The sequence below is a fragment of the Notolabrus celidotus genome, chromosome 16, assembly GCF_009762535.1.
Source record: "Notolabrus celidotus isolate fNotCel1 chromosome 16, fNotCel1.pri, whole genome shotgun sequence".
NCBI lineage: Eukaryota > Metazoa > Chordata > Actinopteri > Labriformes > Labridae > Notolabrus > Notolabrus celidotus.
This window is the reverse complement of record NC_048287.1, coordinates 17630351-17647219: the sequence shown is the minus strand read 5'-3', so window position 1 is coordinate 17647219 and position 16869 is coordinate 17630351. Positions and strand designations below refer to the sequence as shown.

The window sequence follows — 16869 nt, the reverse complement described above, 5'->3', positions numbered from 1 at the left end:
ACAAATGTAATTTTATGTTGTCACTGTCACTACTGGACTCACTGAGGTTAATGTACCCATAGCCATTGATTTTCATTCCTTAAGTGTTTTCATAACACTCATGTAATAGTTCCATCACTTTCATTTCATTATATCCAGTTCCCGTCCTTGCAAAAACACATCCATTCAGTTGGGTAGACAGCTTTGCACTTTTCCAGTGTAAGCCTCTTGAAGAAAATTGCTGCGCACACCACCGCACACTAGAAATTGACCACAATCCTACAGTATAATTGTCATTCACAAATCTTCACATCCAGTCAATCCACTACTCCATCGGAATTTGACCACCGTTGCACTTACTGTAAGTAAAGTGTTAGTCCCAAGCCTTGAGTGTCTAGTCAGTCAGCCAGTCAGTCATCTATTTGGCCTGGCTTCTGGCCAGTTGGTGGGTCACTCAGCCAGCCATTTAGTCAATTGAATGGTTGCCAGTGGTTCCATTTACTGTACCTATTTAAGTTTGAACCCTGGGAAATAATGTCTTGCTCTTATTAATTAACATCAACATTATAGAAAGTGGAGGTAGAAGGGGGAAAGAAATTAAGGGTGTAGCGATTCTGGCTATACTTCAAATTTAGGATTTCACTACTCACCTGAAAACACAGTCATTAAAAGTGCAGAATGAACTTTGGCGTATTTGGAACCCTGTGTGTAAATTTATCAGACTTAATGGAAAAAAGCTGGATCCGTATTTAAAGTAAAGAAATAATTGTACTGCAATGATGGGCATAAGAGATAAATAGATAGGGTTTTCTTAGGATTCTTCATAATGCACTGTAGCTGCAACATTCTAAACGCTCAAGGTTTGGTTATTTCAATTTTGGTATGATGCTCATTTCAGATAATATTGAGGATGAAAGTGTTGTAACCTTATAGCTTTTTCTTGTAATGGAGAGCTGTTCAATCACTTTCTACTTGAATGAAAACATTTAAACAATGCTCAAAGAAGACCCTCTATATATATTATATCAATTTGTCCTTTGTTCCCAAAACAAGCCCACCCTCTATTGCTATTGTTAATAGTCTTGACAGGTCTGCACCTCCCCTGATTTAGCACTTGATAAAAGCACAGCTAGTACTCTGGAGGGACCTCTCCCAATGTTTCACAGCATATTTTGTCTTTTCACACATTAAAACAGAGAATAAATCCAGAGGTATCACACTGTGCTAGCAGGTACATTTTCAAGGTTTAGCATTGGCAGCTTCCAATCAGCAAAATAAATGGCAGGCTCCAGCAGAGGCTTTGGAGCAGTTTCACCAAACAACGTATTTGTTATAAACACCTGTCAATACTGAAAGTGATGCAGTTTGTTTCAAAGTCTGAGACAATTTCTCTCCAGTTTTATGAAGCGTTGTATTCTCAATACCTGCAGACGTTAATAGAGGGTATTCTTGTCCTTCAGAGAGAGTAGCAACCGTGACCAGCTTGATTTCTGGCCTGTGAAAATGTTGGTTAAAAAGATTGAAAGCATCCCTGAACATCTCAAAACCACTTGATATCTATAACTTTTGTAGTCATTGCTAAGCTATGAATGTAACTGTGCATTTCAAGGCATAACTAATCATAATGTGTCCTCATGCACGTCAATAAAAATACTTTCCACTGACCTTATTCAGCAAGAGCCTTAAAAAGAATCATTCAACAAGTTGAAAAAACATATGTAATAATTGTTCCTGCTCTTACTACGACTACAGTGTTTGTGCAAGTGAAGTGAGACTTTGTCTCTGACCAGCAAAAGAGGAAGAGAGGACCAACACCCTACAACGTATGGCTATATCAGTAAACAGTAAAGTTGTCCGTGTCATTTCTTCATCCGTACACGTCTGCATGGGAAAACGTTTTTATTCAGACAGTTCAGGTGTCACGTTGCGGCCACAGTTGTTTTTCTGGTTGGTTCTGATGGAGCCTGTAATGCCGATCCCCCCCTAGTATGGAGCAAAATTAAGTTATTTATATTTTCTTTATTGTTTTGCTAATTATACTTGGAAGCCTGCACACCTGCCACACCTTACTCACACATTTGAAACTTGTGTGAGCAGCGCTAACACACACAGGCATCTTTCTCATGCCTTTATTAGTTTGAAGCAGAGGCTGGTGCTTTAAGAAACAAAATATTTGCAACTTGTAAATGAACAGATTGATGAAAAATTGTCCATCAATCTGCAGATCACATGTGGTTCCAAGCACCCCTATGTAGTTCACACACTTATAATTTGTTGACAGATTTCCCTTTTGTTACACATGCCAGACAGTCGGTTCTGACAAAAATGATTGGTCCAGAATTAGAGACAGCTGTTTGCCAAACCACACGTAAGAAAATGGGAATGCAGCAGTACAGTATATCAAATGGACCTTTGTAAGGGTGGATAATCAAATATGATTATGTTCCTTTAAGTTTTTGTTTGAGTAAACATCCCTTGCTGTTTCAGAAAGACACATGAGACTACCTTTATGAACCTCTGTCAGAGACGTTCCCAATGATTTTGGCGAGTTTGTTTAAAACGCCAAACTAATCCAGACTTAAGAAACATGGAGGAACTATATTCATGACAGAATGGAGGTAAATAGTTGGGCTGACCTTCTGCAGTGATCCTGTTTGAATTCCAGGTCACATCTCTAAATCAATAAACTCTTTCAGCATCAAAAATGTAAAATGTTTAGAGAGCGTTATTTCTCTCCACCATCAGCATAATAAAAATGTCACACCTATCTACTGATGGCAGGATGTCAGTGGGATCTTGACCCCGACACTAACCTGTGACCCATTCACTGAAATTGCAAACAATACAAGGTGTTTTCCCAGCCCTCCTCTTGAATATGTATGATCATTTCACTTAAAATCATTTTTATAGGTGTAAAGAATTTCCTCTTACTGTCAGCCTTTCTGCCCCCATGTGGCCATTATGAGAGATACCAATGCCTCCATATGACACCAAGATTATTGAGTCAGACTCCATTCTCTCCATCCTCACATTAGACTGAGCGTATATACAGCACTCATACATCCGTGATACCTTTTCCTTGCTCACTTACTGTATACAGCAGTAATTACTATGTCTTCCATGTAGACTCATACTTGAAGGATGCTCACATACTGGAAACCTTTCATTTCATCAGTGGAAGATAAGATAAAGACTAAGTGCTCTTAGCTATCAGGCCTCTGATCATGGCTCTTGCTCTACTGAAATAAAATATCACACACCTCTGTGGTTGTGTGTAATATGTTGCAGAAGTCATAGGTTTTCTGTGGTTCTATATTATGTATTATTTTCTGCATGTGCTGGTGTCCATTTATAGAGAAAACCACAGAAAAACAAATCCCACTATACTACCTTTGCTTCTCATAACACAAGCAACAAATATTTGAGGGGTTCCATTTGTGATCTCCTTATTCCAACCAATTACAATGGAAGATACAATCTTAAGGAATGGACGAGGTTTAGCCAATGCTGAGGGTCACATTGATAAAAATTCTGTCCACATGCTGCCCTGCGTGGCCCTCTGCTCTAATACCCAAACCCACACTCTCAACACCTGGCTGAGAATCTGTGTGTTTGTAGGTTGAGTAACCTTGTGTGTCTTCCACACACAGAGCAGTGTGCCCATGTCTCGGTGTGTGTCTGAGCTACTTTCGGCACCACAGTTTTCCATCTCTTGATATGTGCAGCAAAAGTGTGATTTCTCTATATGGATGTGTCTGCCTTAAGTTGATGAATATATCAATATGTGTTTAGCACAGCTATGTTTGTTTGAATTTAAGTTGTGTTTGTGTGTCTCTGTGTGTGTGTCCCATTGTCTACTCGTGTGTGTCAGGTATGAACAATCTGTTGCCTTCCCTGCGGCACAACCTACCAATCACATCCCTCCATCATCTCTCTTCATTACATATTCATGAGTTTCTGTGTCTGCAGGGCTGTGATTGGCTCTTAATGAACAACTGACGGCATTATCAGTCAGCCAATGCTATGGCAATGAAATAAGTCAGTCGGTACAAAAGAAACACCAGTCAACCACTGGTTCAGAAACATAATTCAAGCGGAGCAGTGAGACAGTTTATCCCTCAGGGAGGTTGACATATTGGATATTGTCGACAGCATGGTACCTTTGATATGACTTTCATAATGTCTCAAACCTGCTTGTGATCAAGTGCACACGTCGTGAAATGCTCCGGATAATTACTACCAAGTGTGAAGAGAGCGTTTAGCACATGCAGAATATTATTAGCTTTTTGTAAATAAATCCTGAAGTCTTTTTCTTTTCAGCTTTGGTTTAAGAACCATCAGTCAAACTGTGAACAGAGGCACTGTAGGCCTCAGGGGGCTCAGATGAGCTCATAAATCTATGAACTAGCCCTTTATCATCTTTTATATTATTTTGCGGTTGCATTTCACCAGCTCTGGCTCTTATTGTCCTTTTTCAGCTGTAGCTCTTTCAATGAGGCTGTCAGCACTGGGGTTATTACATTAAATGTTGCAGTGTATGAACTTGGTAAAAATTAATACAGCTAGTTTGCATAGACACAATCTGGAGATGTGTGATTGCTGGGCTGTGGTTACAAAGCAACTCATCAAATGTACGAGGATGTCTGCAGCACTGATAACTGTTCTTACCCACTGATTACACTCACTAATTGTATATATTAAAACTGTGGTTAACTCAGTGTAGGCAGGGGTATAAACTGAACACTGGAGACATCCTAGTTATTTATATTTCTATTAATACAGTCAGCCCAGTAACAACCACCTCAGAGTCTTTTTCTTGAATTCATAATTACAAACCTCAATTTTTTATTATTACCTCTTTTTATTTTTAACTTATGTGTCACCTGAATGGCTTAATGATAAGTCAATTATGTCATCATCTGTTAAACTCTTCGGCCAGCAGCTTGTAAGCATAGCATAACTGTCAACAAGGGGAAACAGCTTACCTGGCTCTCGAAATAGTATTGAATTCTTAGGAGTTATCGTCTTCCAAGCAGATCAGTGGAAATAAAATCAACCCTGACATACCTCACACCATATGAATGTCAGTCAAGATGATCTTTAGAACCATCAACAGATTTTTCCTTTAATGACTTGGAAGGAATCAGGCCCCAAATCAGCCTAATAATCTTGAAGTGTGTGCCCCACTTCACAGGCTCAAGCTCAACCACTCTAAATCTTACGTTTCGTGAAATCTATAAAGATGGATGAATAGTTTGGGTTTTCTTTACCCACCACTTTCTCATTTTTAGTGTTAGGATGATGTATACATATCAATGAAAACACTATACTGTAGTTATGACCATGTATAACATTTTGTTAAAGCTGTTTGTTGAAACTGTCCTTTATTATCTGTTAAAAACCCCAACCCAAAAGCACCTCTCTAATATCTGCAAACAACTACAAAAAAGAAGCTAAATAGGGGATGGGTTTTAAAATTTCAACTCATATCCATATTTTTTTTTTTTGCTATATACCCTTTTAACCTTAAAAAATCCTATATTCACCTTTGCAACACTTCTCTTCACCATTTCATGGTAATCAATCCTAGGTCTAGATGACATCGACAGCACTGAATGTTTTCTGTGTGGGTACAAACTCTGGTTTGAGGCATCCAGCCAAATAACCATTGAGTTCAATCATATCACCTCCCACGTGAAAGCTTCTCTGTTTCTCACTACTGGAATTTTAAAATGTGAAATCCAGATGCTGTTGTGTTAACAAGCAAGTATGACTAAAATAATTGAGACATGGAGCTGGAGTCTGCCTTGAGTTACAGAGAAAGGATATAGCTTTTTATAAAGACATTTTAAATAGATTTTAGTTTGGGCTTAAAAGTCTAAGGATTAAAACTTACAGCAGACTCAATAAGATGATTGAGAAAAAAAATAGCATTTCATTTAACTGGTTCCCTAGCTAGTTAAATATAGTTTTGTTAAATAAGCAATAGTTTAGTTCATTAATATGGTTTACTTTAACGCAGCTGCCCTTCCATCTGTTGTTTGCAATAGAGCTGCTGCTTGTAGTCCTGAATACTAACATGAGCATATTTAACTTTGATGCATATTCACACTGGACAGGTTTTATGATGCATATTAACAGTGGCTTTATACTGTGAATGAATGTGCTCTGGCATAAACAAATTTGACTTTTACCTTTTTGTCTTTTGGCCCATATTCCCCAACTATGGAGGGGGGGATTATTTCAAACCTAATAATGAGACTTTGATGCCGATCAGAGATTCAGACATTCTCCATGTTGTGTAAATAACAAGAGAATGATGATGATTGTTCTGAATTCTTTATAATTGGGACATTTTTCAAAACAAGTTTAATCTGAAGGCAGTGATACAGTTATGTAAGATATTGTTTTTTACTCCTTTTTGTTCTGTTTGTTATTAGTGCAAATGTTTTCTTTATGGACACAAATGAGAACAAAACCACAGACAGTCAGAGCGACTAGAGACGCACATGCTTTCTATTTGTAATGCAGTGTTATGGAAAATGTAGTCACTCCACTTTTGACTCAGTTTCTTAAGAGCTATATTTTTAAATGCAGCTGTCTGTAGTCATTTTAAGTTGTTTGTGAAATGACCTGAAAATGCTGTGGTGAGCAGGGGATGTATAGATCTATGCTCTTAAACATCATGCATGAAATGCAGTGAAAACGACCATTATGTAACATATCACCACTGTATCTGATATAAAGTGTTTTCCCCCTCAATTTAAATAGCTGTGACTTCACTTCAGGAATAGGAATTTAAATCCTTGTGTAGGTGGGTTGCCATGAAGTTAGTTAAAGTGTTTTTGCATTTTGTGTCTGCTCAGAAGGAGCTTTGAACAGTTTTGTCACAGAAGTCTGAGAAAAATCATATGTAGAGGAAACTCACATTTGTCCATCATTCTAATGGCTTAATTAAGTAAATGTTGTAATTCTCTTCAGCAACTTGGGAAGACAGTACTACATCAATATAATTAAAATGTATCAAGATGTAAACTTATAAACCAAAATGTAATAATTTGTCATATAAATCCTTCTATAAAGCACATTTTTTAAATGTTAAATTGTTATTGGACTTGAACTTACCCCTGACATATCTACAAAAAAGACATCCCACATCACATTCCAACACTATCCAAACACTGGGTATATTTAGATGACTTTGTTTTGTTCAGATCAATCCCAAAGGAAATCTCATATGACAAGACAGCAAACAAAATCAATGTCAAGACGTAAATTCACTCCAGGCGATGCCAGCATAACACAGCTAACAGTCATTTAACTGAGCAATGTTCAACAACCCGTAGTTGGAACTGGCAGTAAAGTTGATCAGCACACAGTTCCTGGAAGAGACGATAAAATTAGGCAAACCGTGTGGGTCTTGGGGTGATGTTGTGAACCCACATGACTATTTAACCAAAACAGGAAATAAACAGAAAAATAAACACATGATCTAATTGCAGTCAAACTTGACAAATATCTGCTTCAGTTTTTATTTATATCAGGGATGGCATCGTCACCCTCGCTAGTCAACACCAGAATTACTAGTCAGCTAAGATAACTCATAGTATGACTATTATAGGCCTGAAATGCTGGTCATATGTTGTGTCCAAGCTGTAGTGCATCAAACTGCGACTATCCGGGGCTGTATCTCTGATTTATTGCTACTGTCATAATACTCTAATACTGTACTACCCTGATGTAAACAAGCATTCATGACATGACATGTAGCATCTCAGGGTGTGGCATGGTTTTGGTGTATTTGATCTAGAGAATGGAGATAAAATTGTATGTATGCTGTGTCTGGTTAAATAGGCATATAACCACTTGACTGGAGAAATATGTAACCAGCACAGGCCTGTGAACATTTACCTTCAAGGAGGACTGAGCGCTGGTGGAGCTTGCTTTGCTAACATTAGCCAAACTAGGTTTAACAACATTTCTGTTGTGAAACTGAGGACAATCTATTCTATTCTATTCCAATGGTGATATTTAAGAAATCCAATAACACATACAGTCCTTTAGTCAAATAAAAGTAAAAATGTTAGCATGTACTGTAGATAAATATGATACATGTTTAATGTACATTGTCAGTCTAATATATTTAATGGGTCTGTTAACATTTTTAATGTATCAACAATGTTGAAATCCAAAATAATAAATCAGCTATGTCAAACATACAGCACTTTAACTTATGGTGATATTGTGTAAATGTGTTTACAGTTAGTCCCACACAATGGTGTATTGCAGTGTATGCCATAAAGATAGTGCCTACAGAATATATTGGGACCAGAAATCGCCCTACGAAGCAAATGTGTTCATCTTTAGCTTTGCATTAGCGTCTACCATACAAGATAAATGAAGCACCAATGACATATTTTTCATTCAAATTGAGTAGTATTGGATGTGGGGGGAGGGGGTGGTGGGGGTCTCGTCATACCCACAGATACAATTCCTCCCACACGCAATTATCATGTTGGTAAGTAACACAATGATGAACGAAAGAAGCTAATGTCCATCCCCTGTGCAAAAGATTAATCTTTAGCGCGTTAATCGACTTGTTTTAATGTAAGTGTGGTAAGTGGAGTACCGCTAACATATGTGCATGCATAAAGCAACATTAAGGGGACATAAAATGCACATGATTTAATTTAACCACGTCAAATATAACGTTATTGATGTATGAGCGTGTGTGTAGCCACTGGATAATTGTAGCACATTAAGTCAGCAGCCGTTTGTCACCATTCAGTGGATCAGTTAGGTCGTTATGAGATCAAGATCTGTCAGCCACTTTATCAAACAGTCACGACACAGTACTCGGTCACACGGGACAATACTTATGTTCATGGTTTTGTGTTTGTTTCTTTTTTTAAAGGAAAACTAACGATAATCTGAAGGTATTTGTACTTTAGTCACCTTTGTCTCTCAGACTGTATCTACGTGACCATAAACACTGAACGCTTTAGTAACACTGAGTAATAACATCGCTAACTGTGTAATGAAATGATGCTAGAGAACAGAGCTTGTGCTGACAAGAATCCCTCCGTCACTTTGTCTCCGCTCGTTGTCGTCGATGTTGTCTGATTAAAGCAACCATTCATTTTCTAACGTACCATTATCTGAATGCTTTGATTACAGAGCTGCATCATTGTCATTTTGATTAAAGCTGCTATTTCTTCTTTACCAGCCTGTTGTTCAGAATATGTAGGAGCTCTCAGTAATGTGCCTACACATGATGTATTTCTCTGAGTGACAGAGACCGAGAAAAATTAAACCTCTCATGAACAAATGCTGCTAAATGATGCTATTGTTGAAATCATATCTACTCTGTCTTTCTCTCTCTGGCTTTAATGCGATCTGTTTTGTCATTTTCAAAATTTAATTTGCCTTTGTTACTTTATTTTTCCACTGTACTCTTCTCTCTCTCAGCATTGTGAGGGAGAAGAATCTACCATTAAAAAAAAAAAAAAAAAGCCTTTGCTAGGTCTCTTTTTTTGTCCACTTTATCCAATATGTTTCCTGATTTTCTTCTTTTCTGTGTTTTGTTCTTCCTCCGCAGTGAAGCGATCAGTAGATTTTAAATCAAGGGGTGTAAAATTGTTCCCTGGCAAAGACTCCAGCAACAAGTTTTCAATATGTGAGTTCACATCTTAATGTCACTTTGGCTAATGAACTAACATGTGATGGCTTAGTTTGCCTAGTTTGAAGATTTGTTTTCTTTTTCTCGCTGCTTTGTCTTCTGAAAAGGCTGTTCGCTTGAACACAGAACCATGTTGTCCTACATTCATAGACAACATGTGCTTTAATACTTACGTAGATCTAAAATTTAAGATTTTCATGTCAAATTTGTCATTTTTTGATACATAAATAAAAAAAATGCGACAGCCTTTATAGAAGCATGTTTTTGCATCCAGCTTGCCTGCTGTGATTTTGTTGTGTGATGTTTTGTTTATGTGTTTTTGTCATAGTGTCTTGGTTTATGCACGCATATTCATGACTTGCTTTGATGAATTGACTCATGGCTTGTTCTGATAGGCTCTATCATGCTTTGGGCTTGTTTAGGGGAACTGAATCAGCTGTTGTAATATTCTTTACTGCCCTCTCTGTCTATTCTCCTTTATATCCCCATCCCTCTCTTCTCTTTTCTGCTCTGAACACACACTTAACTACATGTTTTACACATTACACACACCAGTTTAGTCATCAGGGTAATTAATGGCCTTGGAGGTCAATGGTCAAAAAAATAAATAATAGTATCTAATGTTTCTCTTTAAGGATTCCCAGCTAGGGTTAGGTTTTTGAATGTGATTATCTATAACTTACATTTAGCATTAAGCTAAATCCGATTTGTGGCTCTTTTATTCCAATTATTATTCTGAATAGTGAATTTGAGGGTGTCAACATTAATAAGTACAAAAAAACTGGCCTATTAATTTACTGTTCTCCTTTTAGAACTTATACGATTTCCTCTCCAATAAGTGAAAATGAGTGTCTCCAGAATCCAATTTTTTAATTAGAATCCCTGAAGTAAAATTATTAAGTTTAGGAGTGCTAATGGTGCATAAGTCATTCGTTGCACTGTCACGCAAAAAGAGTCACATGAACTTTATTTTATCCCAAAGTCTTTGAAATAAGAAGTACGAAAAAGGATGAAAGTTCTCCCAGGAAAGAGCTGCACCTTTGTTACTGAAATTTCACATATTAAAGCTGCCAGTATCCATTTAAAGCTCACATATTATAGAGTTATTACACAACCAGCTCCCTCTTTATTTCTTTCTCATTTTTTTCTGTCTTTATTATACCTCTTCTAGCCTCTCATCACACATTATACTTATAATGAGAGGGATATTTATGCACTTTTATGTTTCCCTCCTACTTAACTCACAACACATAAATTGTGAACCCAGAGGTTCATAAATGCATAATCACTGAACATGCACACTAATATATTTGCATTATAGAACATATGCTAACACATACATATGCAGTAAAGCTAGGGCATATTCTATTGCATACAAAACGGTATACACATAGAAAAGTAGGTCTTGTTTGTTCACATTGTTATTTGTTTGCATGCATTTTCTTATTTATTTATTTGCTTGTGTGTATGTGTGTCTGCTTATGTGTGAATGTCTCATTTGAAATAAGCTAAGCACAGTACAGCGACATAGCTCATCACATTTCTATACGTTTTCCTGACAGGTTGTGGAGTCATGGTTGAGATTTAAATGTACAGATGTGATGTTGCACGTTAATTAGTTTGGCTCTGATGGGTTCTAATTTGCACTGCTCTGGCGGATTCACCTCTCCAGCGAAGCACAAGAACTTTACGTGTGCTAAATAAACATGATCCTGTGTGTGATTTTCCTATGTTTGCATGTCTTTGTATTTCTGTAAGTTTGAGACTTCTCTGTGGTTCGTGTATGCACATGAGAGTGTGTTCACACGATACTGATACTGTTACCAGTCCCTCTGTTATGGTGTTAATAGTCCAGATGGTCAAATTAGCCGCTCCAACAAAGCAACAAACTATCTCCTCAAACACACGCAAACACACACAAACACACACGCAGACCAACCACCTGCTGGGTTTGTTGATAGGGATTGAGCATGTACATGCATGTTAGTCTGATAGTCCGAACAGCCTGGGTGATTGTGAGAAATTAGAAACAGGCAGCGTTATTGCTCGCCTTGTTGGAGTTCTCCGGTGTCTGCATTGTTGTTAAAAGAAATCAAATTAAGCTGTTATCAGTATGTGATTGCCAACTAGTGCCAGAATAAAACACAACGATAATATCTCTTCAATAATACCCTCAACTTAATTTTTCTCTCTTATTTTTCATTATTTTAAAACAATTATATAGAAGTGCAATTACATTATATATATTTACTGTATATATTTTTTTCTATTTGCTACTTCATATGTGTGAGTTGTAAATTCGTAAAACAAAATGTTTAAATTAAATGTGTATGTCACATGAGCAAAAACTTTGGCATATAAGAAGCCACCAAGGAAGGAAGAGTTTAAACTTATTGGAAATATGAATAGCAAGAATTGTGAGTAAGAATATTCTACCCTTTATCTGTATGATATAAACAGAATTATGTTTTTTTTTTCTTGTTTAAACATACAGTAAGTGATCATCAGAATGCCGCTATGTGCCAGAAATAAGCAGAGTTTTTAATTCTACACCAAAGTTCCTGATTAGCCCCGTTTCTCATCTCATCCGAACATCAGTCCCTGCATTTGAAAATCAAAATACACCATGGGGCATTTTGTTTGCTGTATAGCTGCAGCAAATAAACACATCAAAATGTTTCTCCCTCCAGTAATAATTTACTCACATCACACATTAACGAGGGATAAACAACTGAGAAAACAAATAGAAATCTTTAGACTGGCCTCATTTTACAGTCATTGGTGTGAATGAAAGATGAGGGGGAGTTCAAGAATATTTGAATAATTTTGCCCTCTCTCAGTTCTAAAAAAAGGGGAGCAAGAAAACATAGCTCATGGGGTCTGATTTAGTTAAAAAGGGCATTAATGTACTCTGGCACATTATGATGATGTCACTACTTTTGTTTTGTTGTGTAGAGTTTACATTAACAGTTATCTTGCAAACAACCCATCCTCCTCAGAGTTTGAAAAACACAAAAACAAAAGAAATGTGATTCTACTTAAATATTTGGACAGAAAAATCTTCTAAATTGGAATCAGAGTTTTTAATATTAAACATCCTTTCACTGAACTCACGGCAATATTTATTTGGCTGTTCAAGGAACATCACAGAAGCAATTTTGCCTTATTCCTTGCCGTCCACACACACACGCAAACACAGAGACTAACACTTCAACACGCTGCCCATCGCTCCAAGTGAACCTGGCAGCTATGTGTCTTGGAAGTTTTTAAACTTTTAATTGCTCAAGAGAAAGGAAAAGGCTCCAAATTGCAGAGGTTCGTGCGAAATACAAATTCTACACTGAAGTGTGTGTAAAGGAAAGCCAATGAAAAATAGCTGTGGGGTTATTTATATGTAGAAAGAAGCAGGGGAGACCAAGTGACAAGAAAAGATTTTGAAAACAAACAAGCATGCAATAAAAGTGGGGAAAAGCTAAGTAAATCAAGCTTGCTGATATGTACATACTGTAAACATCTGTATGATAATTAGAAACGGAAAAAAACCCAAAGTCAAATGCGTTATTTCAGAAATTGCAGCATGTTTGTACATTGCCTTCTCTTGTCTCGGTTGTGTCACTGTGTTGCTCTAAGTATTACAGTCAAGATTAGCTCTTGTGTTTCTGAGAGAATTAAGATTGTATCTAGTGCACCACGTCGTTCCTGTCTGCTTTCCTGACGTCTAACCCCCTCCTTCTCTTTATATCCTCGTCTGTCTAACCTGTTTCCACCTTCCACTTGTCTCCTACTGCGTCGAGTGGATACGTGACGAGGCAGGCAGACTTCCAAAACTCAAAGTAGAGAGCTGGAAATTACCTTTAGAAGCCCTGTGCTTAATGCTCTCAATAGAATGACTGACTAGGACAGTTTAAATTCATGCCAGGGAGCAGTGAAGCTGCTCTCAGATGTTGATTTGGCAGCAATTTTTGTATAATGGCTGCACCAAATTTACAAGTATCCTCATTTATTGTAGCGATTGGTTATTCAGATCACAGGAAAAATGAATTTGGATGACTGGCTGTTTTCAAAAGGAGAGTTTGCCCTTTGGGGAAGATCCAGCTTTATTCTAACTGTCTGCCCATACCTCTTCATCTGTCTGTCTCTCTGTGTAGTAAATGAAGGTGGTGTGAGACAGGCATCCAACTCCTGCCCTGACCCAGGAGAGCCAGAGAATGGAAAACGCCTTGGCAACGATTTCAGGTACACTTTTATATTCACAAACATGAACACAGGGACCTTAAATTATATGTTTGTATTCAAGCATAGGTGCACAGACATATGCACCTGCACACACCAACCTTTTATTCTGACTTTCAGAATAAAAGGTGTGATTTTATTTCTTTGTGCACAGCATTAGTGGTGTGGTGCAGTTCAGCTGTGGAGAGGACTACGTTCTTCAGGGCAGCAAAACCATCAGCTGCCAGCGAGTGGCTGAAGTCTTCGCTGCATGGAGCGACCACAGACCGGTCTGTAAAGGTAAGAACGGGCAGACATGCAACTGAGCAAACAAAGGGGTGAACACACAGTCAAGGACACCGATACAGATGTTGACAGAGGAAGTAATAACAGATATGACAAGAAGAATTCAATCAAGAACGATACTCCCTGGCCACTGCTGTTATTGCTGTGGGCTGGGTTTAAAGCTCCCATGAGGAGTTTTATCATGTGAAATCAACACTGATGTCTGTTTATGACATCCTAAAGCATCCAAGACCATAATATAACAAATGTATCATATCTGTATATATATCTTTATGCTGTCACCCTTGCTGTGGGGTAAGTTGAACAGTAGCATGCTGTCAAGGAGAAACGGCTTTGTCCACAGAGGGCGCCAGCATCTGCACAATCTTTTTGTTCCACACAGGAGCTTTAATGTGGATAAAAAAACAATCCTACTACGAGTCACTGAGTATGAAATTATGAAACCAAGCACTTCATAATCTGGTTTGCGCAGTGTAGCACCCCGCCGATGTTCTTCAGTTTTATTCTTTCATGAGGAAAGAGGTTTGATAGTGATTTTTCAACACCTAAAATTACATCCTCCATCATCAAAACAATATATTCCATATAAACACAACTGTAACGAGCACCTAGTCTCAGCATTATTACTCTATTTCCCACACAAATAAAAAAGCAATTTCAAAAATGTATAAAGACTTGCTCATACATTCAGCTCAGTGAAAGCAACATACATATTTTATTGCTGTATTTACACGGGGACAGTTGTGCGCTCTTCATCATTTCTCTAAGTGCTCTGATAATTAACACGCATCAGACTTTCATTCTTTAGCTTCCCTCACTTGTTCCACTTTCACAGCTGGCACCGCTTGCAGTCTCAGACTTGCAACACACACATACATATGCACACACAGGCATGCACAGAGGGGGTGAGACTGAGAGAGAGGCCGGCTGTCGTGTTAAATGCCAAAGTCGTTTGTCATGTCTCCCTTCACTAGGCTTCAGACTGTGGCCTGAGACACATACTTTAACATAAAAACCAATATTCACCGGATGTTTTTGCCCGTGTGTGTATGTGTGTTTGTGAGATGAGAAAGAACAAGGGAGGTATTTTAACATCTAAGTAATAATTACTGGAGATATAGAATCAGAAGGAAGAATAATACAGAGAAAGCAAAAGAAGAGAAAGAGACGAAGTAGCAAGGGGAAAAGCTGAAAAATGTCACACCTACTCTCTCTGCTTAAATTATAGCCTCTGTAAAAGTTAAACTCACTCCATCCATCATGAAACATTAGCATATGAACACCACTTAAAAAGTATCTAAGAAATGTAATAGTTTTGGAAACAGATTTAAAGTTTCTTGAATGTAACTTATTGATGGAAATGCTAAACTTAACTGTTTTAATCCAACTGAAGGAACCTTTAGAAAACATGAATCCAATTAGACTTTGATAATGAGTTTGCTTTGATTTTTATTTATGCCTAATAGGTGATCATTCCTTTCCCATTTCTTTCTTTTTTTGTTTTTTTCTATCATCTACTTTTTCTTTGCTGAATTTCATTTTTCTTTTTCTTTCCTTCTTTTTTCTAACATTTCTTTGCTTCTTTGTCCTTTTTCTTCCTTTCTTTTTAACTCTTTATTTCTTTTTTTTCTGACCTTATTTCCTTGTTCCTTCTTTCCTCCATCTCTTCTTTTTTCTTCATTTCCTTCTCTTTTTATTTTTATTTTCCTTCTTCACTCATAAGTCGTGGGAACTGTTCTTATACTTATCCCATCATGGCTGTCAGCCCTCTAAGTTTTGGCAAGTATGTCAGTCATTGAAGTTATCGCCTACAATAGCCATTTAACCCCAAAATCGTATACAACAATAGCAAACGATAACAGTGTGGTACCAGCAGTTTAAAAACATTATGCCAATTTTTCCTTCCAATATTATGTATATATTTCTTCATATCAGAGGGATATAGGTATTGGTCTTCACTCGAGTACAAATCTCAAAATCAGTTATGGGGGGATGATATTATCCAGGGAGATCTGTAGAGGTAGTACATTTAGCTAGCAAGTAACACCCAGGAGTCCCATAGTTGAACGATATGTGACTGGGGACACCTGAGCAGGACGGGTGCCAGGCAGCCATGGGTTCCACACTCTTGCTTTGTGGGATAAGGACACAGTCTAGACACAAGCCTTGGCTGCTGCCCTGCCTCTCTTGTGGACTGGACACACAAGAGCACTGACCTTCATTAAGCTTTATCTCAGCATGACAGCACCAATCCTTGCAAGCATGTAGGAAATAACCTGAGCCTGTACTGTTTGGATTTGACTGCCACTCCAGGGCTCTGATTGGTCCCTGCCAATCATCCCTATTATCCAACTCAATTATCAGAGATATTCTAGTGCAGATACCCTTTGATTGGCTCTCTAAGATTGCTAATGGCTGTTAGGGATTCATCATCACTAAATAGCTGTAATGAGCAGTTTAATAAAACTACTAACATTAAGCCAATCAAGCCTTGCATTTACCTGCAAGTGATGATGGGCTAAGCTTCCCCAAAGGGAGACTGGCAATGGCAATAAAAGTCAGTGATGTTGTCCCTTGAGGCAGGGATCGGTTAAGAAGAATGACCTCCATCAGCAGGAAACAGAGCCATTGGTCCACAGTCAGCAGGGTTCTTTGAAGGGGAAATATGTGGGCAGGAAGAGATGCTCTCAACA

The 16869-nt window shown here is 37.8% G+C and overlaps 1 protein-coding gene across 1 annotated transcript in view; it reads left to right on the top strand.

Moving 5' to 3' along the window:
• LOC117828050 (CUB and sushi domain-containing protein 3-like) overlaps window positions 1-16869 on the top strand; it is a 293307-nt gene that overhangs the window by 165399 nt on the left and 111039 nt on the right. The window contains exons 7-9 of the mRNA XM_034705024.1: window positions 9578-9655; window positions 13807-13894; window positions 14046-14170. Of these exons, the coding sequence (XP_034560915.1) occupies window positions 9578-9655; window positions 13807-13894; window positions 14046-14170 (291 nt within the window). The remainder of the gene's footprint in view (window positions 1-9577; window positions 9656-13806; window positions 13895-14045; window positions 14171-16869) is intronic.